We start from the raw sequence: 25784 nt of genomic DNA, 5'->3' as shown, positions 1-25784 counted from the left end.
GAATTCCATGTTTTGGGCCTAAAGTCGGCCCAATAAACCAGGCCACTGTGTTTTGTTGCTAGAACAAATTTCTTTTGTTCCGTAATAATTTTTTTTCTTGCGCAAACAATAATAATTGTTGCAGCAACAATAAAAATTCTAGAATAAAAAATATTTATTGGGCCTTGTGTGATGATTTGACTGCCAGTCACACGTGGGACTTCTAACATTTACACTTTCACACAGTACATCGCGCTTGCCGGCTACTATCGTTTGGCATTTGTGATTCTGCACTAGGCCACTAGGGCCCAGTGCATTGTTTCGCACAGAGCCTCCGGATTTGCCGGTACGGCCCTGGAGAACATAAAGGGTATACTGCATGCCCTCCAACTTCTCCAAGGCTCCAAGTTACTTCGGTGTCTCCTGGGCTCTTGCTTTGCTGTAGATCTCTGAATCCTGGTATGTTCTTTGAGTCAACCTCCTTTGCATGCGTTCTCTGAGATAGCCGTGTATGTGAGGCATCATGGACATCCGATTTGCTTTTTTTTTGGGTGCATTCTTGATGCAGACAGAAGACAGCAGGTTGCTACTCCTTGCTAGTCAATCTTGAAGAAGCACAAGGATTTTGCATTGTTCTTGGTGCCTCACGGGATGGGACAGACTAGTAGTAGTACTAGTCATTCAAGTCAGGATCCTTCTCTTCTTGGCTATGGCTTCCATGGTGCCATCGCCAACTCTACTGCAAACTTCTTGTAAGACGACCACGAACACCCCCCATACACCCAAAAAAATGTTCGTCTTTTGCCAATTGACCACGATTTATGAAAATTAAAGATGAATGTCAGCACCTTGCACATGTTTTTAAGTTCTATGCATGTTTGCGTTTCCTTTTCTCTGGATACCATCTTCTGACATATTGGTCGTCTTTTCTCCCCAGCGTTCGTCATGCTTACTGTCTCTAATGTTTTTGCTCTACCCAACCTCTAATGGTCACTACTTGCCGTTTCACATGCCTGGCAGTGACCAAGGAGGAGGTACCTATTTTGGAGAGCTGGAAGAGGCTCTCATGCATCAAGTTGCCGCCCTCAGAAGAACTCAACAGGCTGCAACCTCCACAGCTCATCATGGAGACACCAAGCGTACGCCTCTCTCTCTCTCTCTCTCTCTCTCTCTCTCTCTCTCTCTTGAAAGCACTCTCTCTCTCTCTCCAGGTCTGACCAAGACCAAGAAGACACACAACTGTTTCTCTCTGTTTTTTTTTTGAGCATACAACTGTTTCTCTCTGTGGGTTGTGGCTGGCCAAGGACAAAAACACACAACCTTGTGAGGCACTTTTGCAATAGGTTAGGCCGTTAGGGCATTGTAGTCAAAAGCAACCATGCAAGAGCAGCAGGATGGCAGTTGTGCAGCTGTGCTACTTGTGTGTGGTGTATACCTTGTGATTCCTCTCTCTATATAGAGTGCAACGAGTTGATCTCCATGGTAGTACAACAGTGTACCACACTACCAACTTTCTGGGTTCTGGCTCTCCGCACATTGCAGGCACAAGCTCAAAGAGAATAAAAGCTCCGCTCACTTTCACTGCCACAGTGGCCCCCACTTCCTTCCCCTTGCCCTGTAATCCCAATGGCAATAAATCCTTTCAGTTTCACCTCTGGTAGAGTACTTTGGATGCATGTCTTGATCTCCTCCTTCCCCATGATATCTTGTTGCAGCCTTTCCCACAGCTGCTGCTTCAACTGCAACGGCTACAGCTAGGCCACCGCCTACACTGGACATCTTCCCAGCTTGGCCTATGAGGTCTGCTCACACACCCAAGGTATGGACTATGGACTAGCTGAAACCTACAGGTATAGAGTTATCTGTGCATCTAGAGCAAGAACACTGGTTTGCAACTGCTCTCCCTTTTGCTTTTGCACGATAGGAGGGCTCCAATTTGACGGCAGACAGCACAGACGACTCGGAGAGCAGCAGCAGGAACAACAGCAACCACTCCTCAGACCAGCTCGGAGCCGCAACAAACATGGCAAGCCAGTTTGATCAAGTTCCACAGCAGCAGATTCAGCACAAGGTACACATTTCTCTTTGATACCCATGGCCGCATCTCCGCAGGTTTTTTTTAATGCATTTGTGCTCTTGGATGTGTTCTTTGCTTCTGAATCCATCTCTCCTTCTCATCCTTAATCATGGAAATGCAATGTGTATCTTGTTCCCTATCTTGGCGTCATGTCGCTGGCTAGACCACAAGGCCACAACTTCCAAAATGCTCTTGCCGCTAGCTTCATTCTCCTATTGGTAGAGGAACACATTATTCCAGGGCATTTATCATCTTGCTGCTCCCAATATCGTCAATCCCAATATGTTACGTGAATCTTTTGGCCCCTAGGCGGCAAGGCCCCTGGAGAAATAGTAAGAAAAAAAAGCTTCTACTTGCTCCCCTAAACCCTGATACTTAGCTTGTTGCACTGCTGGAGTAGTGTTTTTGTGTACGGCTAGTATTATTAGATGGAGAATATGATGACTTATTATAAATTTTCAATTGGATTTACCTTTCCTGTACGATGACGGACTACAAGTTTACAATCTTCTACAAGAACTAGTCATATATTCTAGCTATGTGCCTAAGAAGAATTAACCATTCTAGTTATTCTAGATCACCAATCTTTTGTTAGAGGTGTGGATAAGTCCTATAGAGGATATGTTAGGTTAGTGCATGATAGATCATGTACTGCAATTGGTGCTGCAAAAGGAGACAAGTTAGCATTATTTCAATATTATTATTACCTATAGCTTCCAAACTTGTGCCTTAATAAAAATGCACCAACTGATTCTTAAATAATGGTAACTTTGGGTAAGTGGCGATTTAGGTACTTTCTGGTCAATTGATCAACTGACAAGATATATTTGGTGAGAAACATTGTATATTAAGTGGATGATACACACTTAACCAAAAGAAACTTTGCAAATTAGGGCGTGACAACAACTTGAACAAAAAACAAAACCAATTTTTATCTGTTGTAAGAGTGGATGGCTTCCACCAAATGTACACTATATGTTTTTTTATTTCTGCTTGATGTAATGCACCAAGATGAACAGAAGTTGTGTTAATCCATTTCACACCTGTTTATTTGTACCTGTTTATTCCATTTCACTGCTGCAGAACATGGCTACAAGTTCCACTCCAAAAACTGAAAAGACTCTTGATCCAAAGGTCTCTATCTGGCTATTTCATTTACCTTTTTTACAGCAGTGCATATCCTCAGGGTGTGTCTGCTGTTTGAGAATCCTAGATAAATGAGTTTTATCTTCTCTCTTGGTGTCAGCAGACAATAAGAAGGCTTGCTCAGAATCGCGAAGCTGCACGCAAAAGTCGGCTGCGAAAGAAGGTGAGCATCAGCTATTTGGAAACTGAAACTTTTCAGCAGTGACTTTCCCAAGTTCTTGACAGTTAAATAATTATGTCAATGTGCCATAGGCTTATATTCAGCAGCTTGAGAGCAGCAAGCTGAAGCTTGCTCAGATGGAACAGGACATGCAGCGAGCCCGTTCCCAGGTACACTTACAACTCCTGTGTATTTTGCCTTCTGACCACTAACTGAACATCTGAATTAATGAAATCTGAACTCCTGTCTAGGGCCTCTTTCTTGGTGGAGCTCCAGGTGCAAACACCAGCTCAGGTGCCTAATCTGATCCTCATTTCTCAACATTCTCTTCAGTTGTTGTCTATATTCTTTCTTTATCAACATGTGCCATCGGTCCACTTGTCTCATTGTCTGACTGGCGAGTGGCGGCCTTGTTCAGGTGCCGGGATGTTTGACATGGAGTACGCACGGTGGCTCGACGAACATGGCCGGCGCATGGCCGAGCTGCACGGAGCTCTGCACGCGCACTTGCCAGATGGTGACCTCAGAGCCATCGTCGACAACACCCTGACCCACCATGACGAGCTCTTCCAGCTCAAGGCCGTGGCAGCCAAGTCCGACGCGTTCCACCTCATCACGGGGGTGTGGACGACCCCTGCCGAGCGTTGCTTTCTTTGGATGGGTGGATTCAGGCCCTCTGATCTGCTCAAGGTACAAACTTGTGTCTGACATGATTGAAGCATCCAAAATCTTACTGTCTACATTATACATACACAGCTAAGTTCTCCTAGATTCTTAAGCTGAATTAAGGGTGCTTTTGTTACAAATGAACCTGACACAGGTCAAGCACAAAGCTTACCTGAAAGTAAGATATTACAGTGAATTAGTTCATTCACCAATCAAATCAGTAGATTAAAATTGGATTCAAGCTAAATATGAAGATCAAACATGGTTTTCTCTATATCACTAAAAAAACTTTTCATGTGGCTGCAGACACTGCTACCCCAGCTAGAGCCCCTGACTGAGCAGCAGATGGTAGGCATATGCAACCTTCAGCAGTCATCACAGCAGGCAGAGGAAGCTCTTTCCCAGGGCCTGGAGCAGCTGCATCAGTCACTAGCTGACACCATGGCCGGTGGATCTCTGATTGACGACGCTAACATGAGCTTCATGGGCCAAATGGCCGCTGCCCTCGGCAAGCTGGCAAACCTTGAAGTGTTTGTGATACAGGTGATGATTTCTCATCAAATCTTGAAACTCAATCGATGTGCCATGAGCAATGAAATACGTGATTTTTTTTGTAGCAATACTGTATTCATGGCAACATTATGCATCTGATAACACCTTAAACCTCCTCAACATTTCTGAAACTTGATGTCTGATGTGTCTGCATTGTGGAAAGAAACGACTTGTCAACTAACCATGCATCAACATTCTTTTGGAATGCATCTGTATAAGTATTAACAACATGGGGTAACCAAAAGTCTGTTGATCAGTTGTGAACTTGTGCTTACATAAAATAGGATGCCAAGCTTAATGTTCCTGAAACCTGTGCTAAAACTACATGTCATTCCCAGGCTGATAACTTGAGGCAGCAGACTCTTCATCAGATGCATCGGATTCTGACAGTTCGGCAAGCAGCTAGATGTTTCTTGGCCATTGGCGAGTATCACAACTGTCTTCGTGCCCTAAGCTCCCTCCGGGCTTCTCGACCTCGAGAGTAAGCATCATGCAGTTCCTACGGTGGTCCCTACCTTCATCTGACTTAAATAAGTGCCCAACCTCTAGTTGTTGAAGTTGGTATTCACTAATCATTGGACAAATCAAATACACATTAATATAAGAGTGAGCCATAGTTTCTGCATGCTAAATTAATACAACGATGTGCATACTAAATCAGCATGGATTGGACCGCGCTCCTACCAGCAATTAAAAGTCAGCAAGCAACCATAACAAAAAAATAAAGTCCAAACTCGCTTAAAGAAAGGGCCATGCTATGGCATATTTCTTTCTTTCTAGATGTTTGGCCAACTAGCTGATTCTATACACTCAAAGAATTAGTTGAATAGTTGTACCATATTTTTTTTTTCAAGATGCTTCCCTGATCTATTTTTTATTGCTGGTGCCTGTATTGCCTGCAGGATACTGGTGGCAGATGAAGGCAATTGTGGGGAGATAAGCATTGCAGCACAACCATCCCAAAGCCAATTTTCAGCCTTCTGATTCAGGCATGCTGCGGGAACTAACCTTCAGCTTAGGAGCAAGAGCAAAAAAGACTGGGAAGAGAAGTTTTGGATGCCAGCAGATATCTGAGCGCCACTGCAGATAGCTGGTAATGAGGTTTCAGAACAAGGACTGTTACTAGAATGTTCTTTTTGGGGGAGTCAGTGTTTCTAAAAAAAGTGCAGGAACTTGTCCAGTACTGTGTGTTCTTTTGGTTGTCCAGTAAATTCTCAGAACAACTCTTCCTAGATAATGAGAGAATTCACTCTGCAATTACTACAGGCAATCACTGGTTACTGCCTTACTGCAGAACTAAAATACCTTGTGCCACCACCAGATTAGTTGAATTGGATGATTGAGGTTGAGCTTCCTAGTAATTTGAAATTTGAATTATCCACTCTGTAGTAACTTATTAGACTTTCTAATACACTACCCGAACTACATTTGGTTATTATGTTGCAGCATTTATCTGTATCTACCTGCTTGGTTACATAAGGAAAGTATTAAAGATAATGTCTCCTCATAATTGATTAGCAAGGTGGGTGAAAAAAACTACATCCCAAACATGGGTATAAATTCAAGTGATCTTTAAAGCTAGAAAATAGAGATAATTTCTTCCAAAATAAATAAGATTATGCAGTGCACAACAATCTGAGACATCGATATGCTGTGACTGTAAAGGGTGAACCACAAGAGTCCTATACTACATATAACTAGCAAGCATCCATAAGTCAGTTAACACCTCAATAGTTCTCATGTACAAATGATTGCTGTGTGCATGGAATTATATGAAATCAAGAATGTTGCATACTTACCATGGACTAAACAAATGTACCGTTTCATGAGATTATAAACATGCTTTAACATCACAAAGTAGTACAATTAATTTCCCTTTTTCTGAAAAACTCGATGATTGGACCACTCTTCCAAGGTTTTCCAATGAAGAGCATTCATTTTTATCTTTCGCCTTTCACGGATGATATTCTCAGCATCTTTCCAGGTTTCAGCGATACCCAACACTACTAGAATTGCACACACGACACAAGCACTTCTTCCATGGTCTAATGTATCAACCAACAAAGAAAAACATAACAATTAATATACTAGGAAATACAATTATGTACACAACAAGAACACCAAGATGCCATCGAAAAATTAGTTTTCTGCATAAGTTGAGTGTATGGCAAGAGATAAATTACTACTAACCAAATGCACAATGGACATAAACTGGTTTCCCCTTTGATCTCTTTTCACAAGCCCAACGTGCAGCAAGCTCAATTTGAAATGGTGTTGGAGCTCTTGTATCCCAAGTTGCAAGACAAAGATACTCGTCTGCTGGAACAAAGGAACTTCTTGGCAGCTCACAAGTGCAATCTATAACAGATGGGCTTCCAGAGGTCAAATGTTTCAAGAGAAACGGCCATCCTCCCAGATAAAGCCTTCCACGATCTTGTCATGCACAGACTCCTTCCTCATGTATCTCTTAGCCATTGCATATGCCCGAGCAAGCATCAAGAAAGGGCCAAACAGTACAATTGACCAAAGAGGAAATCTTCCCACTGAGTTCTTCCCCAAGATCCAAGGTAGGTTGATGGCATTATGGGATGCAATCGTGACAATGAAAGCAACAAAACTGGTGGCCAGGAAAGGAAGCATAACAATTATCATGCCCATCTCGCACAGATGTGACAAGAAAAGCTGTTGCAGAGATGCCGGTCACCTTGGATATCCCCATTGCTATCTTTTACAACTAGGCCACTTCTTCCGCATTACCAAGGCCCAATCTGCATCAAAGTTTCCATCAGCAGGTCTTTTTCAGCAGAGCAGTGAAATTTGACTTCCATGAGGAGAAACACTTGTGCGTTGTATTATAAGAATTATGTCTATTAATTCCAGAAAGCAGCATATGTTAAGCATGGCATTAGGTCGTCGAACATTTTTGCCTTTTTGGAATCAAAGCACAAACATATCAAATGAAATCTGAAGTAACAATATCTAAAAGTTTGGCCTCTCGTATCACTAAACTAGCATAACTCAGAGCCTCAGAGCATACTAAAGAAAATAACAAGTACTACCACAAACTGGATTGGCCCAAGCATTGAAATTAAGAAAGTCACTAACTGACCAATGCAGCCAAGCAAGAATGCTGACAAGGGGAAGAAAATAGAATTAACAAGCATGCGCCCATCTATCTCAGTTTCAGAGCAAGTGGCTCGGAGAAAATTCCATCATTGCAGCCTATAGCAAACCAGGTAACTAGATCCTGCCTAGATCGAAGCACTGGGCCAAGATCCATCAGAACCAAAGAATACAAAGAGAAAAGACCAAGAATTATTCACAACATTATTTATGAACCATATGATTTTTCTTTTTAAAACGAGAAACGTATCATTTTGATCTGAACGAAGTTCCACGGGGCAGGAAGCACGTGTTCCGCGGGAGGGAACCAAAACAGAGGGAGCAGCGCTGTGCAGGATTATTACCTCGGCAGGCAGGCGAGTGAGGACCACGTCTGGAGTCGGAGGTCGGAGCGCGGGGGTAGAGGAAGCGGGAGGGGGGGGGGGATGAGATGGCCGTGCGCCCGTGCGCCGTGGGAACGATGGGCTCAGCCGCCCCTCCATTTCCTCTTCCTCCCGGCTGCGTCGGGGACGGAGGCGGCTTCCAAGGAATTTTTTAGCCCTTCTCACCACGCTGAACGAGTGGGCCGTCGAGAGCAACATTTTTTTTATCGCGTCGAGAGGGTGCAAGTTGGTTGGGCCCGCCGAGTGAAGTTATGTTGAACGGGCTGGATTGCGCACTGATCTTTCCTCTGGTCGCCTTTTTTTCTTTTTTATATTTAAAAAAATACAAAATTTCAAAAATATATTGCGGTTTCAAAAAATTTCAAAAATGGACCCTGTCGCCCATGGGGGGTGACAGGCCCCCTGTCCCCAAGACAACGGGCGACAGGGACATTTCTGTAATTTTTTTTCTTCGAACAGGTCCCTGGCGGGGGACGTGGTGCAGGGGGGCCGGGCGCCCCCCCCACGGGCGACAAGGGGGGCTGTCGCCCCCCCCACCGGGCGACAGGGCAGGGCTGCCCTATTTAAACCCCCCTCCCCTCTCACCCCTCATTCTATTCTCTAAAATTCCAGAAAAAATAGAAAAAAGAAGAGAGGGGTGAGAAGAAGAAAAGCGGCGAAGCCCTGCCGAAGTGCGCATCTGTGATCTGCAGGTATTAACGTTTGACCTTTCATTGTGATTTTCTTATGAATCAGAGTAGAAGTAATCTTTATATATTGAAATATTGGATTGTAATATTAGAATAATAGTAGCTATTGTTATTTCAGCATTTCGCCATGGCTGCCTCCAATTTTGGAGGTTTTTTCTGGACCGAAGTGAAATCTACTATAATACTTGATATCGTGAAAGATCTTGTGCTTAGAAAGAAGTTGGATCCACTTGTGGATGGTACGATAGAGATGGTTATGGCCAAAGTATTAGGGTTTCAAGTTTGCACACTGTTTCATGGTATTACAACGCAAGATCTAAAGGGACACCTGCTAGAACGCCGTAAGGTATACATGCGTATATGTGAACTTGCGAATCATCCTAATGTTATTGGATTCTTAGAAAGTACTGCTAAGATATAGATGCAGCCAGAGGTGTATGAGATACACATTAAGGTAACTTTCATTCAGATCTAATATTTAAATGTATTTTTAATTCATATTTTTGAAACTATAATATTATTCTGTATTTATATGCAAGGATTTTTCTGAGGACACGGAGTTGATTAACAAATCAATACCCAATTTCTGTAAATTGGTATTAATCTTCGGTGGCCCTATGTCTCAAACTAGACGAAGGAGGTGACGAAGATCGTCGGGTAATACAACTTTGCGTCCGCATGAACAGAGATCCGGAAGTTCATCAAGTCATAATGCACCACCTACATCATGAACTTCTGTTAACCTCGACAACGACCAAGATGACTTCATGCCAACCAAACCATGGCCTCCAAGACCTGATCAGCGAACCGGAGGTTCGTCCAGTCGTACTCGACCACATGCAGCACCATCTTGTGTTACCTGAGACGACGATGATGATTTCATGCCCCCCAAACCTTGGCCTCCAAGACCTGATCAGGAAACCTGAGGTTCGTCCAGTCGTAACGCACCACCTTCAGCACCATCTTGTGTTAACTGGGATGACGACGACGATGATTTTATGCCCCCCAAACCTTGGCCTCCAAGATAGGATCAGAGAACCGGAGATTCGTCCAAGCTTTCAAACTCTCGTGCAGCCCCACCCTATGAGAACTCGGATGACGATGTAGATGATTTTCATGACATGATCTATGATATGTGTTGTACTGAACATGGAAGTTTGCATTTGTTGTGTATAAATAAATGTTAGTTTATGGTTTCAATGTCTATAATTCGTACTAATGGAAAATGCGCGAGAGAACAGAGGCGTATGCATGAAAAGTAGTTAATAACAACGAGAAGACAATATCGTTGGTACCATAAGACATAAATGTTCGGCCACTATGTCATTACAAAGAAACATACGAGATACAAACATAAGTCATATCTAGCCACCCCGACGGTGTCGGACCCTCTTCGCCCTCTGCTGGGCATGGACATGGCCCTGCGAGTAAGTGTGACGATCCGGAGACCTCATTTGTCGCTGAGGACGCAAAGAAGGCTGCGGTGTCTGCTGCTGAGAGTAACCAAGTGGTGCTCCTCCTAGCTGTGAAGAGCCCAAGACATCGGGGTCACCTTGCTCCGCGGGTGAGAGGGAAGTGAAGTTCTCGAGATCTTCTAAGTTGAAGACACCGCTATCTGGAACGAACGTGTCTGAGACGAACCCTACATAATATGTAAATGTGAACCAACATATGTTGCGTCTTAACTTTGTGAAAAAATTGAGAGTGTTATGTACCAGGTTGTGCTGAGGAAGAAGATCCGACGCCCGCATCTGGATAGAATCCTACGCATAAAAAACTTGCACGTCAGCGTACACTATTGTAGTTCATAGTAACATGTAGAAAATGACATATGAATCATAAGCTAACCTGGGTAGGCTGGTGTCGATGGCGGCGGTCCCATCCCCGGGTACGGTCCCCCAACTGGCGCTGTCCCTCCAAACATTCCCATCCCCTGCTGTGGGACGAAGTGGGATCCTTGTTGGCCCCAATGGCCAGTATGGCCGAAGGAAGAAGAGGGACCGAATCCTGTTTGTGTCGATTAGTAAAAATATAGCAAGAACTGATATTATTTAAATTCAGTATCCATGTTACCTGCAGTAGTGTTCCACTGGCGTCCCCTGATCTGGCTGAGAGGTCCGCTAGTGCGTCGTCGCCGGACACGGGAACGACGTCGAGGCCTGGGACGATCCTTGGCTCTCTTCATAGTCCACACGGCTACCAAAATCGTGCAGTACTGTACGCAAGTGGTCATGGTGCCTGGACCATGCCTCTCTCTGCTCAACCTGGGTCATAGGGGAACCGTGATCCACCCTCGTGAGGTAAGCGGAGCAGTCCGCCTCCATCATATTGCAAAGTCGAAACTGCATTCAATTTAGTAATGGAAAATTTACTTGCATATTGAATAATATTATGAATTTGAATCCATTCGCAAACACTATGAAGAGACTCACCGCGCCAGCTAATGCTTCCACGTGGTGCTTGGCGTAGCCATCCCGAAGACTCGCCTGGTGTGGCTGCGGGTTCGTGTCAGGAAAGACCAAACGAGCCCGAGTCCGAGGCAAGTACCAGGTGAAGTAAGCCCTGAAAGAGCTGTCTATGTGTGGCCCTGTCGGCTCGACCACGTTCTCATCTGCATCGTCCCATTGCTCCAACCACGGCTGCATCGTGGTGAGCCAAATGGCTGAGCACGACATGCCACTCCTCGACAACCTACAAACGTGGTAGACAAAAAAATTGTTATATTCGATACGATTGAATAATACAAGTGCATTCATAATTACCTGTGGTTGTGCTGTTCGACTCGGTCCAAAGCCGTAACTCCTGTCGCTGTCCAAACTGTCTCATGACCCTGTGCGGGCAGTGTGCCTCAACCGCGATGTCGTAAACAAAAACGGCTGTAGTAAGCCACATGCCCGCATTCGCAGAGCAGTGTGGAGACAGGCCTAAAGGTGCACGTCTCGCCACCGCCTCTGGATGTATGGCTCCCAGATAACGTTCTCTGGCGTCAGCATATCCAGCTCCGACACGAACTCAGGATATGCGCGCCTAACCTGGGCATGCGCCCAAGATCTCTGCACATCGAAACATATGAAATTAATAATGAGCTTCATGTATCGAGTAACTAACCAAGACAGAAGTAGAGTTTCCGCGAATGTACCTGAAGCCAGTTCCAGAGGGTACCCATCGTGGGCCAACCCTCCTCGTCGTCGTCGTACAAGATGTCGTGGTATGGCTCCTGGCTCACGATAGGGCGACCAACCGCTATCCTCTCGTACGACCAAAGCTGAAGCAGGAGTGGGCACCCCGAGAAAATAGCCTCACCATCGGTCTTGCTGCACCCGTCGCAGAGTCCACGGTAGGTGGCCGCCAATACCGCCGAACCCCAGCTGTAGGGCGGTAAGTCATCCTCTGCATCCGCAATCTCTCGTGCATACGGAAGTAGGATCCTGTCGACGGAGTTGCCATGGGTGTTGTTGAACATGATGTAACCAAACAACCATAGCAGGTACGCCTTCAGTGATCTGGTCACACTATACTCGTCCGCATCCGCATCCAACTGGGTAGGCTGCATACACAAATATGATGTACGATTTAAACTCACAATGAAACATATGAATTTTAAAAACATAGTGTAAAGATGAAACGAAATACGTACTGTAAACTGTAGCAACCAGGTCTTTGAAGGACCTGCGGCTCGCGGGTGCGGATTGATCGGTCCTGTTGCTGCCACGCGCTGTACCGGAGCAAAGCGCTCCTCCAGGTCATCCTTCCACGAAGCCGGCACCACACGCGGACCTACAGCATCACCGACGATAGGGAGACCCAGTAGGTAGGCCACGTCCTACAGCATCGGAGTCATCTCCCCACATGGGAGGTGGAACGTGTGAGTCTCCGGCTTCCATCTATCCACTAGCGCCGTCAGGAGGGATCGGTCGAGCTTCACAATCCCACCCTCCACAAGACGGCCCAGAGTCAGTAGACCGCACTCACATAACCTGAAACAATGGAACAAACAAAGAAAAGTGAGTACAAATATTATAAAATAAACAATGGAACTAACATATAAAATTTAAATACATACCTTTCGACCCAATCTTGGTGTATAGAGATGACCTCTCCTGGTGGACGCGGTCGTAGCACTCCAAGGGCTCGGCGCTGAACTGCTGCGGCGAAAGACCGGTGGCTCGCGTCGATAACAGGGTCTAGCAACGAGCCCATACCTGCATTAAAACATTCAAATAGGGTTGCACGATTAGTACAAAGGTAAACATACGTATAGAAACACATTCAACAATATAACACCTTATATGTTTTGGATTGTGCCACCAAGCAACAGCACCGAGTCGACAGAATGAACTTACAATGACTTAAATCACGACACTGAATGCCTTCCACGAGCAATTCTCGACAATGGTGGTCTGAACGTAGGAGGTGCTCCATCTGTTGGATTTCCAGAAGGACCAGCGTCTGCATCACAGTGAATTGCATTCTGAGGACACCTTTTATAGTTGTGACCCAATGCTCCACATTGGCTGCAACGCTTTTGTGCCTTGCTTGCCTCGGACTCGTCCATACCATTTCTTATACGACGTGTCTGACGACGGCCTTTGCCTTTCTTAGCGGCTGGATCTGGAACATAAGTCTTTACCTCCCGGTCCGTAATAAAGGGTCCAACTATGCCAATCCCGTATATTTCATGTCCCCAGGTGGATGTAGCTGCCTCCTTGCTGAAATAGGGTGACACAAATACTCCAGGCTGCAATCCAGATTCTGCACAAGCGGCAATGATGTGCGAACAGGGCAAATGCAATAACTTTGGCTTCATGCAGGTGCAGCGGGCAATGGAAAAATACATAAGTTAAATATAATTACCTGCAGATCACAAGTGCGCAATCCGGCAGGACTTCGCTGCTTCCCTTCTCCACACCCCTCTTTTTTTTCTGGATTTTTGGTAGAATTTTTGGGCTTAAATGAGGAGGGAGGCGTTATATAGGGCAGCCCTGCCCTGTCGCCCGGTGGGGGTGGGGGGGGGGGGGCGACAGGCCCCCTATCGCCCGTTGGGGGGGCGACCGGCCCCCTGCACCACGTCCCCCGCCAGGGACCTATTCGAAGAAAAAAAATTACAGAAAAGTCTCTGTCGCCCGTTGCCTAGGCGACAGGGGACCTGTCGCCTCCCCAATGGGCGACAGGGGTCCATTTTTGAAATTTCTTGAAACCACCATATATTTTTGAAATTTTGTATTTTTTTAAATATAAAAAAAGAAAAAAAGTCCCTACGGTCTCGGTCCATCTGTTGTCCCCGTCGCCCAAGGTTGGGCTGTCGGTTGAGCCCATAACGTTTGCGTATCGTTCGTTTCCCACCCCTAAAAAGGTGAAAAAAATTAAGTACAGTGTCTTTTGGTTTGAAAAGGTTCCAAATTGTCATTTTTTTGCGAAAAACTGTCATCAAATTTATTATTTGCACATCACCACGGAAGAAAGGGCCAGGATCTCATGCTCTCTATAAAAACACAATAATTCCATTTCTTGACCTAATCTCGTAGAAAGAAACAAAGTGTATGTATATGTACATGTAAAATACAATAATCCCATTTCGCGTACCCCAAGAGCCCAAAGCAAAAGGTCGTCGATGACGTGCAACGCAGTAGCCGGAGAAGAAGACGACGTTTGCAAATTGCATTGCGAAACAGGAAAACAAAACAGGCAGATCCAATAATTGGAAGGGATAGCTCCAAGTGGCACGTAAAGAAAGCGCACGTCACCATCAGCCGCTTCTAGGCTACATCACCGGCAAGGCCGTAGGCGACAGACCAGACAGCCCACCGGCTCTCCCCTTCGCCAGCCGCTACCGCCCACGGAGCACCAACTCCCCCACTCCAGTGAGGCAGGCTCCCGCACGCAGAGTGGCGCGCGCGACTCCGCCGCACCGCAGGCAGCCATGGCTCTCGCCGCCTCCCACCACGGCCTCGTCGCCGTCGCCCCCTCCGCATCCCGCGTGCCGCGGGGAGGGTTCCTCCGCCTCCACGCCGCATCCCCTGCCCCGCTCGCGGCCGCACGGAGGTGAGCGCGAGCGATGCCATCTCCGGGCAGCCGTTTTCTTCGTGCTTGTAGTGCTACTGGACTTTTTTTTTTGAAGGTCACCGGGAGGGGAGAGAATCCCCCACCTGAATTTCATTCATTAGCCCTGAAATGGCCCATTGGATGGTTTAATAAAGTTTTTACAGCATTTTGGATGGTCAGGGTCGTGATCGTGTTCTGCTTGGATCGAATCGACGGGCCCCCCGCGCCCGCTTGCCTAGTTTGTCCTATACCTGGGTTGGCGGCCGCAAGTTCCTTTTTGTTTGTTATAAATAGACAAGGCCCCATGCTAGATTAATTAGTAAATATGGTTTAACGGGGATGATTCTTTTTAGAATCATGGTGCAACAGTTTCACTCAGTTGCTTGGTTCATGGTTTGCTAATTGCTTTAGATGATTGTATGTACCCACGCCTATGCCAAGTTGGGCTGTGCAATTAATCATTGGGATTGGAAAAAATTGAGTGCAACCTCTTGTGTATTTTGATCTGATTCCATTCTGTACATGCATCCATTCTTATGCTATGCAGTTCCTTAATTCTCTGAATAGATCTTTCATGTGCAGCAGCTACCTCATCCAACTCTTTATTTGTATGTGCTAATATTTTTTTTCGCTATCATGTCACCAGAATATGTTGCCAATCTATCAACTCAGCTAATGTGCTGGGAGCTTCTTCAGCAGTATGTTCACATAACTATTTCTTCGTTCATGCACAATTTTGTGGAACATATTTTACATGGTGGAACTAGTAGCATTACCTTGCAGTTTTCATTATATATCCTTGCTTGTCTATCCATCTGCCTGCATCACGAACTGCTTACATTTGCATAAAAACTGCTAATCTGCTTAACTACTGTCGTATTCTCAATTGATTTAATACTGTGGTATTCCTCTTCAGTTTATATACTGATACCATGATATTGCTTTTTGGACTTATTCAATATGCCACTGATTGATGCTTTTTTTTGGTGAATTATTGGGAAAAATTTTATCCCAGAAAGCTGATGAGGCAGTCCCAGTTCCAGTTGTCATGATAGATCAAGATTCAGACCGTGATGCGACCATTGTGCAGTTGAGTTTCGGAGACCGGTTGGGGGCATTGCTTGACACGGTATAAATTTCTTATGCTTTTTTCTTTACATTGGCGCTGCTCAAAAGCATATTTTTGTGATTCCTAAATTCTTGTCGTACCTGTCAATTATTTTGCCCTGGTATTTACTGTTTGCAGATGAAGGCACTCAAGGACCTTGGCCTTGATGTCACGAAAGGAACTGCGGTAACTGACTCTGACGTCACACAAACAAAGTTCCACATTATGCGATTGTAGGTGCTTGCCACTTTCTGTTTACTGTATTTTTGCGTCTGTGTCTGTGTCTATGTATGGAAAACTAAAGAGCACTCACTGTTCATGCACGTATGTAACTATACTCACTTTTTGAATGCATCAATTTGTTTAAGTGCCCAATGTGAGCACATTTATGCTTGTGCTTGTATTCATCTTCATGTGACCAATTTCCTTGACTATACTCTGTCCCTGTTCACTCTCATTCAATTGTTGGAATAAGTTATCACTATTTTTCAGCTAGCCTATTCCCTGTACACTCTCATTCAATTGTTGAAATAAGTTATCACTATTTCTCAGCTAGCCTAGTGCCTTTTGAACTCTCATAATCCTGGCACATATGAAGTCCCTTGTTCAATCTTAGGTGGAAAAAAAAGGATAGCACCCTAAGGACCTTTGGATCAAGATTCCATATAAATTCTATATCACATCTCATTAATCATAAGAGAATTATATTTGCATTATTTCCTACTGTAATATCTTCCCCTTCCTTTTGCATGTATCTAGCGGGCGCAAAGTTGAGGACCCTGACATGTTAGAGAGGATACGGCTAACTATCATTAACAACCTTCTGAAATATCATCCTGTATGTTTCAGATTCTTGTGTTTGTGAATTTGCTTTATCACTAGTTCACATATTTTTTCTTATTATTTCATTCAGTGTAACTAACACAGTAGTCATATCCAATTGGTGAACAGGAATCTAGTGAGAAGTTAGCAATGGGTGAATTTTTTGGGATAAAACCTCCTGAAAAGAAGGCAAGTATAGTGCATTTTCTCGTTCTGCAATTTCGGATGTTAAATTGTACCTTGCTATTTGGCTATAGATATATTTTCAGCTACAATGTGCTAATTTTCTTAATTTATGACATGGAAAAATGTAAGCCTCAAATTTATGCTGTTATGCTATGGTTTTTGTTTTGACGCCTTCGTCCCGAACTTACTTCTTTTAGTGTTTGAACTGGCAGGTTGATATTGACATTGCAACTCATGTGGTTGTTGAAGATGACGGACCAAAAAGAAGGTTTGATTCTGCTAGCTCCTAGTGATGTTGTACTGTTTATTGATCATAAATGCGTGATCCAAGAACGTACGGTCACTTCTAAATAATTGTTACATCACATGCTTGATGATATGTTGGCATGCCCACGTGGAGTGGACGATTCAAGAATTGAACATTGGGGGGGGGGGGGGGGGGGGTTATTTCTCCTTCTTCTTCCTCTCTTTTCCTTCTTCCTCTTCCCCTACTTCATCCATGGCTAAAAAATATTTGGGGGGGGGGGGGGGGGGTCCAGCCCCCACGCTGGATCAGCCCCTGCCCACTTGTATGGTTTTGTCCTAGCGTAAGTCCTATACATTTGAAAACTTCAAATATTGACACCCAAGTGATATATCCCAAATCTTTCTAGTACAAGATGCATTAGCTGTTGATGTATCAAGGCATAAGCCAGAGCTTCTTAGGTTCAGGCCACGCTGACGCTTGGAAAGAGCTAATGCATCACTTCTCACATAAGCCAAAAAAATTAGTGAACTGGATCTGGTTAGAGAATAGAAAGTTTTAAGTATGATGGACAGGTCTAGATCGTGATAGGATAGGCACAGAAAATGCAACTCTAGGCTAGGCTGTTAGATTTTTCCTTATCCTTTTGTCTACGGCCTGTAATCTGTATCACTCTGAGTCAGAATCCTATTTTCCCTATATTTTGGCTTTCACATAAGAACCTGCTCTGCCTATCTATTAGTTTTCGTTTTTCATATTTGCCCCTCTCTAAGAAACACTTCCCATAGAAATAAAAATTATGTATTTCTTTTTGGTTATTAACGTATTATATGATGCTACATCATTTACTATCCTTATTAGTTTTTGTTGACAGCGCGCTTTACATAGAGACAGCTGATCGGCCTGGGCTACTTCTGGAAATAATCAAGATTATCGCTGACACAAACATTGATGTGGAATCAGCTGAGATTGACACTGAAGTATGCTATATTCCATCTCCGTTTCCTTCTAGTTGAGGTCATCAGAGCTCATATCTGATACTTATACAGGGTTTGGTTGCCAAGGACAAGTTCCACGTGAGTTACAGGGGTGCAAAACTAAACAGTTCCTTATCTCAGGTGTTGTTGCGTCTTAATTAGATTCTTCATTGGCCATTTAAGCAAGACCACATCTCTTAACATGGTTTGTTTTTTTTTACTGTGTTCACTTGGCACTCTTTAACTTGCTTTTGTATAGGTTCTGATCAATTGTCTGCGCTATTACCTCCGAAGGCCTGAGACGGATGAAGACAGCTATTGATTGCTGTGCTGTCCAGCATTTCAAGGGCTTCAAATCAGAAGCTACGAACTCTCCCTTAAGTTCCTTTTCTGTGAGGCCTTGCACATGGAATTTTCCTTTGTAGTGAACAAAGTATGGCTTATCTGTTCCTGAAATGCATCCATGTATACTTAGAAGATGGCATTGACATTGGGTTGTTGACTGAGCCTGATATCTTGTAGTCGGACTGCTTGGAGCTTCAGGCTTATGTTTCAACAACCTTTTACCCCATTTGATCCCGGTTGTAAGGGGTCACATTGGAAGGTCCTTACATATTGGGTGTTGTCTGTAAGTTGGCACAATCCATTTGCATGTAACTCGGCTATGATGCCTTCTGTGATGAAATAAAAAGGCACTGCCGAATTACCAGGACTAGCTTGGTCCTGCTCCCTATCAGATGTGCTTATTTTGTTACTGATTTTGATGCCGTGATTGAAGGAGTTGCGTTATGCTGAAACATTTGCACCGTTGAAGAAATCGAGTCGAGATAAGTATGAATTGTGGGTTCTTCAGTTGTGCATATCTCAAAGCCAGGGTGTGGGCGGCACGTTAGAAATTTGATTTGTTGTCGATTTGAAAGGGGCCAATATGAATATACGATAACTGATGAAAATGCAAAAGAAAAAAAGGTTTGTTGTGCTTGCTGTTTGAAAACTCAAATGTTCTCCAATGTTTTTATGTTTTAGAAACCATGCCCTAAAAGTAGTTTACACATCCAAGCTCCAACACAAACGCCACATACTTGGTCCCTGATTGGGGTTGGATTTGGACAGGGTCCAGGAGCGTAATTCTGAGAAGCTCGATAGGATGCCTGCACAAGTCTTGATGCAAAATAGACGGTGCAGATTGCACGTGCTCTGTACCCCGCCAGGGCCCAGAGCGCTGTGGTGCACGTGGCCTTTCTTTCCTCCGATCCCTCCCCCGTCGGGGTTTTTACATTTTTACCATTATAACGAATTGCACTTATCAGATTATCACTATTACGATGCCACCTACATCTATACCATAAGAGAGACATTTGACTTACAAATTTACCACATTTGAGGATGTGGCAGCCACGAGACCGGTCCACGCTGGCGCTGAGTCAGCAGGCACCGACGCCGTTCGGCCCCGTTACTGCGCGCTGGGCCCGGTTGACGCCGCCGCCGCTCACCCAACGCGCCCGACCTCACCCAAATCCCCCCACCTCCCTCCCACCCCTGCTCCGCGGCGTTCTATGGCATACACCTCCTCCCTCCACCTCCCCAAGCACCTGCTCCTGCCCAACCCCCGCCGGACCAGGCACAGGTCCTCCTCCTCCGTCTCCTTCGTCCCTGCCGCCGTGGCCAGGGCCAACGGTGTGGACGGGCGCGCGCCCGAGAAGAAGCCGCCGCCGCCCAACGGCAAGGCGCGCATCAACGGCGTGAACGGCAAGAAGGGGGCGAATGGGCACGTCAACGGCAACAAGAGGGTGAACGGGCACGTCAACGGCAACAAGGGCGTCAACGGGCACGTCAACGGCCATGCCGACCGGATCCACCTCTCGGTGAGCACGGGCGGCGGCGGCGTGGGGGCAAAGGACGGCTCCGGGCTCCGCGTGGCGGTCCAGGGCGCGCCCGGCGCGTACAGCAAGTTCGCGGCCAAGACGGCGCTGCCCGGGTGCGACACGGTCCTGTGCCGGACCTTCGCGGACGCGCTGGCGGCCGTGGAGCGGGGCGGCGCCGACCGCGCCATCCTCCCCGTGGAGTCCACCATGGAGGGCACCGCGCTGCGGAACTACGACCTGCTGCTGCGGCACGGCCTGGTGGTGGCGCAGGAGATCAACCTCTTCGTGCACTATTGCCTCCTCGCCATGCTGGGGGTGCGCGCCGCCGAGGTGCGCCGCGTCATCAGCCACCCGATGGCGCTCGCGCACTGCGGCCGCGCGCTGGCGCGCCTCGGGGTGGACCGCGAGCCCGTCGAGGACACCGCTGGCGCCGTCGAGATGCTGCGCTCCAACCGGATGCTCGACACTGCCGCCATCGCCAGCCCGCGCGCCACCGACCTGTACGGCCTCGACGTGCTCGCGCACGGCCTCCAGGACGAGTCCTGGAACGTCACGCGCTTCCTGCTCCTCTCCAGGCCGCCGTCGCCCGTCGCGCTGCACGTCGACGCCGACGCCAAGACCAGCATGGTCGTCGCGCACCGGGGCGGCTCCATGATGGTCCTGCTCAAGGTGCTCTCCGCCTTCTCCTCCCGCAACATCGACCTCACCAAGCTGGAGGTCATCAACAACGACGGCGACGCCGCCGGGGCCGGCGCCCGCCCGCCGGTCATGATCCTGGACACGAGCGCCCGGGGCGCGCCCACGCTGCGCGCCTTCCCGCATGTCCTGTACGTCGACTGCGCGGGCGCTGCGCAAGACCCGCGCGTCCGCGAGGCCATCCAGGAGATCGAGAAGTTCGCCGTGTTCGTGCGCGTGCTCGGCTGCTACGCCACCGACTCCACCGTCTACGACCTGCAATGAGGGAGGGGAGGAGGAGGATAGGATCGCCGTGGTGCGGATCGGGACCGCTGGAATCTATAGCTAGTTGACCAGCGCGCAGTAACGGGCCGAACGGCGTCGGTGCCTGCTGACTCAGCGCCAGCGTGGACCGGTCTCGTGGCTGCCACATCCTCAAATGTGGTAAATTTGTAAGTCAAACTTCTCTCTTATGGTATAGATGTAGGTGGCATCGTAATAGTGATAATTTGATAAGTGCAATTCGTTATAATGGTAAAAATGTAAAAGCCCCTCCCCCGTCGAACCTGCGGCGCGCCGGCGCCTTTTCTCTTACCGCCGCCGCCTAGGCTCCACCGCCGTCAACGCCGGCTTCCGTAGTCCGTAGAGCTTCCCGGCCATCTCAGTCCAGCTCCCCCATCCGCGCGCTCCCCACGCCAGGTCGGGGGCCGCCGCCTGGGGCGCGTGCCCTCGACCCCATACGGTCGCCGGAATCTGGTGGATGCGCCGCAGCCATTGCCGAAGGTACCTTCTCGCCGCCGCCGCGATGTCATTCATTGGCGAGGCGTCGCCGGTTTGGACCAGAACCTTAATCCATGCTATTCAACATCCCATACTGCAAATCACAAGCTCCTGTAGCCGCCGTCGCAGCTATCTCCAGCCTCCGCTTCTCCTCCTCCTCGCCGGTTTTGATTCCACCGTTGCCCCAGCCGCTGGTTTCACCTCCGCCGGCGCTTCCCGAGGAGAACCCATTCGCCGCACTCCTCGCCTCTGACCCCCACCGCCGGAGCCTCTCCGCCTGGTGCTCGCTACGGGCGACGTTCACTCCCCGCTCCGCGGCCTCCCGGGCCTCGCGCGCCAGCTGTTCCGGTGGGCGGAGGACACCCCTCGCGGCTTCCCGCGCACCGCCTCTGCGTTTGCAGCCGTCCTCGTCCCGCTCGCCCAAGCCAACCACATCCGGGCCGCCTACCCTGTCTCGCTCCGCGCCCTGCACCTCAGCCTCCTCCTCCCCCTCGTGTCCATCCTCCTATCCACTCACCTCTCTCCCGCCCCAAAAGCCCTATTGAGCCTCCTCTTACGCTTGTCCACCAAGTTCTCGACAGAACGCCAAGCTAGCGTTGTCACGCCAGCTACCTGTTCGACTCTGTGCCTGCCTGCCTTCCATGAGATCGCGTGTCACGGAGTAGCCCCTGACGTCAAAGACTGCAACCGTGTGCTCCAGCTCGGGATGCCGCCAGGTGGGACGACATTTGTGCTGTGCACGCGGAGATGCTCCAGCTCGGGATTGAGCCGAGCATTGTCACGTATAACACTTTGCTGGATTCTTTCTTGAAGGAGGGAAGGGAGGACAAGGCTGCCATGGTGCTGAAGGAGATGGAGACCCGGGGGACTTGTTGCTTGCCGAACGATGTCACGTACAATGTGGTGATTTCTTGGCTAACCAGGAAAGGTGACCTGGGGGAGGCAGTGGAGCTGGTTGACTGGATGCGGCAGTCCAAGAAAGCATCATCCTTCACTTACAACCCACTGATCACTGGGTTGTTTGCGAGGGGTTTTCTTAAGAAGGTTGAAGCTTTGCAGTTGGTGATGGAGAATGAAGGTATTATGCCGTCAGTTGTGACATACAATTCAGTGATTCATGGGCTGCTTCAAAGTGGGCAGATCGAGGCTGCACAATTGAAGTTTGTGGAAATGAGGGCGATGGGCTTGCTACCGGATGTAATCACGTACAATTCTTTGCTAAATGGGTATTGTAAGGCAGGCAATTTGAAGGAGGCTCTTTGGTTGCTTGGTGATTTGAGGCGTGCAGGGTTAGCACCAACAATTTTGACGTATAACACTGTGATAGATGGTTATAGTAGAATAGGTGATTTAGAGGAAGCTAGGAAATTGAAAGAGGAAATGTTAGAGCAGGGCTGTTTGCCCGATGTTTGTACATATACAATTCTCATGAATGGTTCACATAAGGTGAGGAACCTTGCTATGGCAAGAGAGTTCTTTGATGAGATGCTGAGCAAAGGTTTGCAGCCAGATTGCTTTGCCTATAATACAAGGATTCGCGCTGAGCTTGCCCTAGGGGCTGCTTCCAAGGCTTTCCAGTTGAGGGAGGTGATGATGTTGGAAGGAATATCTTCTGATACAGTCACATACAATATTCTTATTGATGGATTGTGCAAAACTGGAAACCTGAAAGATGCTGAAGATCTGCTGATGAAGATGGTCAGTGACGGTTTACAGCCTGACTGTATCACATACACCTGCTTGATTCATGCACACTGTGAAAGAGGACGTCTAAGAGAAGCAAGAAAATATTTTAATAAGTTGATCTCAGGTCATGTACCACCCACAGCTGTGACCTACACTGTTCTTATTCACGCATATTGTAGAAATGGAAACCTTTATTCAGCATATGGTTGGTTTCAAAAGATGCTGGAGAAAGGAGTCGAACCTAACGAGATAACCTATAATGTCCTTATACATGCTCTATATAGGATGGGCCGAACTTGGTTGGCTTATCATCATTTTTATGAGATGCTGGAAAGGGGATTGGCACCAAACAAATACACGTATACCTTGTTGATAGATGGTAACTGTAAAGAAGGCAGCTGGGAAGATGCGATGGGATTGTATTTTGAAATGCATCAGAATGGTGTACATCCAGATTACTGCACACATAATGCCTTGTTTAAGGGATTTGATGAAGGTCACATGCACCATGCGATTGAGTACTTGGAGAATGTTGTCTTGCATGAATAGATTGACCTTACTGAAAGATTGTCCTATTTTCCTTACTTTTCAGATGTGTCCCTGTAAGAACTTTCTCCTGTACGCATATTTCTCTTCCTCAGTGGTTTGTTGTCTAGCTTTGCTCACTTCATCTAGCATTTTTTTTTGTGTGTTCAGTCCGGAGATGATAGATGGAGTTTTTGGGTAATCCTTTTCAAATTCAAAAGGGAAACAAAAAGAGAGTTTGAAACAATGTTCTCTGAGTTAAGCTGCTGGGTGCTTTCTAAATGAATTGTTAAGAACAAGCAGATCTTCCTCCTGCTGCTCAGAAGATAGATGGAGTTTGGAATTAACTCCATTCAAAAGAAGAAAAGCAAGACTTCGGGACAATGTCCTCCGAATTAAGCAGTTGGGTTGTTTCTCAAACAAATAGTTGAGTACAAACAGGTCTTCTACTTGCTGCTTTAACCTTGCTAGAATTCTTTCCTTGGCATTATACTCATGGAGATGTGTTCTCTAATGAAAACTGGGTGGTAGGAATGTGATCTGTTTTCTAAAGACCTCTCATCATATGATTCAGTCCCGTTTGTTATTTGGTTTTGAAAAGGTGTACTGGGAACTGCCTGGTGATCCTTATATCAACAATCTAAAATATTAAATGACTGGGCCTTTGCAACTGAGATTCCTTCAATTAGATATATGATTTCTTGGAAAGAACACACCAAGAATTTTTTTTTGTAATGAATAATGCTTGTATGACCATCAAATTTGCCATTGGCATAAGTTACAGTATATTGATCTGTCAGATATGTAACCATGTTCTCATTTTTTGGGTCTTTCAGTGAGAGATTATCTCTTTCTTAAGATCTGTCCCAACTATTATTGACATCAACAAATTTTTGGCAATAAGACTCTTTGTTAGTATTAGAGTATATTTGGTAGTTGTAGATATACGTATCGTAGACTGCCATATGTATCTAGGGGAGCCTTGCACCCCAAGTCTTGTACTCTCATATATACCGGCCGAGGCCTCATTGCAATACAATCCACATCATTATACTCATCTCTTTATTCTCCTACATGGTATCACGAGATTAGGGTTTCAGATCCTGACCTAATCCTTTCGCTGCCTCTCCTCGCGCCCCTACCTTACGCGTGCCGCCGGCTGTCTCCCACGGTGCCCATATAGGGCGTCCCCAAGACGTCCTCCTAACGCGCCCCCGGGGAGGCCGCCCATGACCTTCACTGGGGGCAGCGCTCTCATCCGCGGCGGATCAGTCTAATCCGTCGCCAGATTGCATCAACAGCAGCAGATTGAAGGTACTTCTACCCATCCGCCATGGAATCAGTCGCTGACGACCTTGACTTGCGCTGCCGTGGTGGCAGCAGCGGTCTCCCTGCGGCACCAACGACCTACCCGTGCTGCCGTGGTGGCAGCAGGGTCCTGCGAGGTGCCTTGCTCGTCGCCGGCGGATTCCTTGGAGGCATCGCCACTCCACCTCGCAGCCCCGTCGCGCCGCGGTCTGTGCCCCCCGCTCGGATCCCGTGTCGCTTGGTGCCCTCCATCGCCGCCGGGCACCCAGCCCGCCCTGGCGGGATCCGCCACCGCCTCCGCGGGATCCTCTGCCGCCTCCGGGCGGGGATCCACCCGACCCGCGGGATCCGCCACGGTTCCAGGCGGGGAGCCGCCGGATCCGGCGGGATTCGCCGCGGATCTGCCCCGCTCCTCCACATCGCCGCACGCGCAGCCCTTATCTTTCTGCCTTCTCCCTCTCTCCCATGGCCTTCTTGATCGTGAGAGGTGGCAAGAGATTAGAGGATAAGGGGTTGTGCTACGTGCACCCCGAGTACTACACAAGATGTTGTTGTGTGTATTTTTCTTTTGCTCGAGTACTACCCCCGAGATTAGATCACTGATCGAGATTGCGTCGCCCACCGCCCGTCGACCTCGCGCCTCTACTTCGATGTCGGCGTCGACTTCACCGGCCTCTTCTTCCTCTCCGACCCTGCGGCATGGCGAGATGGCCGGCACCCTGGGGGGCGCTCGTTTGCGCCGCCGCCTACATTGTCGCCTCATCTGCACGTCGACTTTCGCCGGCTCGTCA

General features: G+C 47.4%; 3 protein-coding genes, 1 long non-coding RNA gene and 2 pseudogenes across 4 annotated transcripts; 4 read left to right on the top strand and 2 right to left on the bottom strand.

Annotated features, from left to right (window-relative positions):
* Positions 1 to 342: 342 nt before the first annotated feature.
* On the top strand, positions 343 to 5837 carry LOC120663599 (transcription factor TGAL4-like). The gene is made up of 13 exons (XM_039942459.1): positions 343 to 438; positions 548 to 731; positions 1000 to 1118; positions 1695 to 1798; positions 1904 to 2050; positions 3140 to 3190; positions 3306 to 3365; positions 3455 to 3532; positions 3614 to 3656; positions 3781 to 4052; positions 4335 to 4571; positions 4919 to 5061; positions 5483 to 5837. The coding sequence occupies exons 2-13, from the start codon at positions 631 to 633 to the stop codon at positions 5562 to 5564; spliced, it is 1437 nt and encodes a 478-aa protein (XP_039798393.1). The 5' UTR covers positions 343 to 438; positions 548 to 630; the 3' UTR covers positions 5565 to 5837.
* On the bottom strand, positions 4751 to 8005 carry LOC120663600 (annotated as a pseudogene).
* A 4603-nt stretch (positions 8006 to 12608) lies between these two features.
* LOC120663900 lies at positions 12609 to 13081 on the bottom strand. The gene is made up of 2 exons (XR_005670646.1): positions 12839 to 13081; positions 12609 to 12752 (listed from the first exon to the last, which is right to left on the bottom strand). It is a non-coding gene; the product is annotated as an uncharacterized LOC120663900 (long non-coding RNA).
* A 1493-nt stretch (positions 13082 to 14574) lies between these two features.
* On the top strand, positions 14575 to 18890 carry LOC120663595 (ACT domain-containing protein ACR12-like). The gene is made up of 10 exons (XM_039942456.1): positions 14575 to 14817; positions 15464 to 15515; positions 15833 to 15946; positions 16064 to 16158; positions 16685 to 16763; positions 16877 to 16936; positions 17146 to 17201; positions 18052 to 18157; positions 18227 to 18295; positions 18414 to 18890. The coding sequence occupies exons 1-10, from the start codon at positions 14696 to 14698 to the stop codon at positions 18474 to 18476; spliced, it is 816 nt and encodes a 271-aa protein (XP_039798390.1). The 5' UTR covers positions 14575 to 14695; the 3' UTR covers positions 18477 to 18890.
* Positions 18891 to 19639: 749 nt separating this feature from the next.
* Positions 19640 to 21007, top strand: LOC120663593 (arogenate dehydratase/prephenate dehydratase 6, chloroplastic-like). Its single transcript, XM_039942453.1, has one exon. It carries the CDS (start codon positions 19711 to 19713, stop codon positions 20977 to 20979), a length of 1269 nt encoding a protein of 422 aa, XP_039798387.1. The 5' UTR covers positions 19640 to 19710; the 3' UTR covers positions 20980 to 21007.
* A 229-nt stretch (positions 21008 to 21236) lies between these two features.
* Positions 21237 to 24515, top strand: LOC120663592 (annotated as a pseudogene).
* Positions 24516 to 25784: the final 1269 nt, after the last annotated feature.

The sequence above is a fragment of the Panicum virgatum genome, chromosome 3N (assembly GCF_016808335.1).
Source record: "Panicum virgatum strain AP13 chromosome 3N, P.virgatum_v5, whole genome shotgun sequence".
Classification (NCBI taxonomy): domain Eukaryota; kingdom Viridiplantae; phylum Streptophyta; class Magnoliopsida; order Poales; family Poaceae; genus Panicum; species Panicum virgatum.
Note: the sequence above shows the minus strand (reverse complement) of the source record. Positions and strands in the feature narration are given on the sequence as shown.

What these genes read in the sequence shown, in the direction of transcription:
- LOC120663599 (XM_039942459.1), top strand. Translation starts at nt 631, where the DNA reads ATGGGACAGACTAGTAGTAGTACTAGTCATTCAAGTCAGGATCCTTCT. An exon ending in AACTCTACTGCAAACTTCTT is followed by an intron (nt 732 to 999) that starts GTAAGACGACCA and finishes CATGCCTGGCAG; the next exon opens with TGACCAAGGAGGAGGTACCT. An exon ending in TTGAAGTGTTTGTGATACAG is followed by an intron (nt 4,572 to 4,918) that starts GTGATGATTTCT and finishes TGTCATTCCCAG; the next exon opens with GCTGATAACTTGAGGCAGCA.
- LOC120663595 (XM_039942456.1), top strand. Translation starts at nt 14,696, where the DNA reads ATGGCTCTCGCCGCCTCCCACCACGGCCTCGTCGCCGTCGCCCCCTCC. An exon ending in TGCTGGGAGCTTCTTCAGCA is followed by an intron (nt 15,516 to 15,832) that starts GTATGTTCACAT and finishes ATTTTATCCCAG; the next exon opens with AAAGCTGATGAGGCAGTCCC. An exon ending in TAAAACCTCCTGAAAAGAAG is followed by an intron (nt 16,937 to 17,145) that starts GCAAGTATAGTG and finishes TTGAACTGGCAG; the next exon opens with GTTGATATTGACATTGCAAC.
- LOC120663593 (XM_039942453.1), top strand. Translation starts at nt 19,711, where the DNA reads ATGGCATACACCTCCTCCCTCCACCTCCCCAAGCACCTGCTCCTGCCC.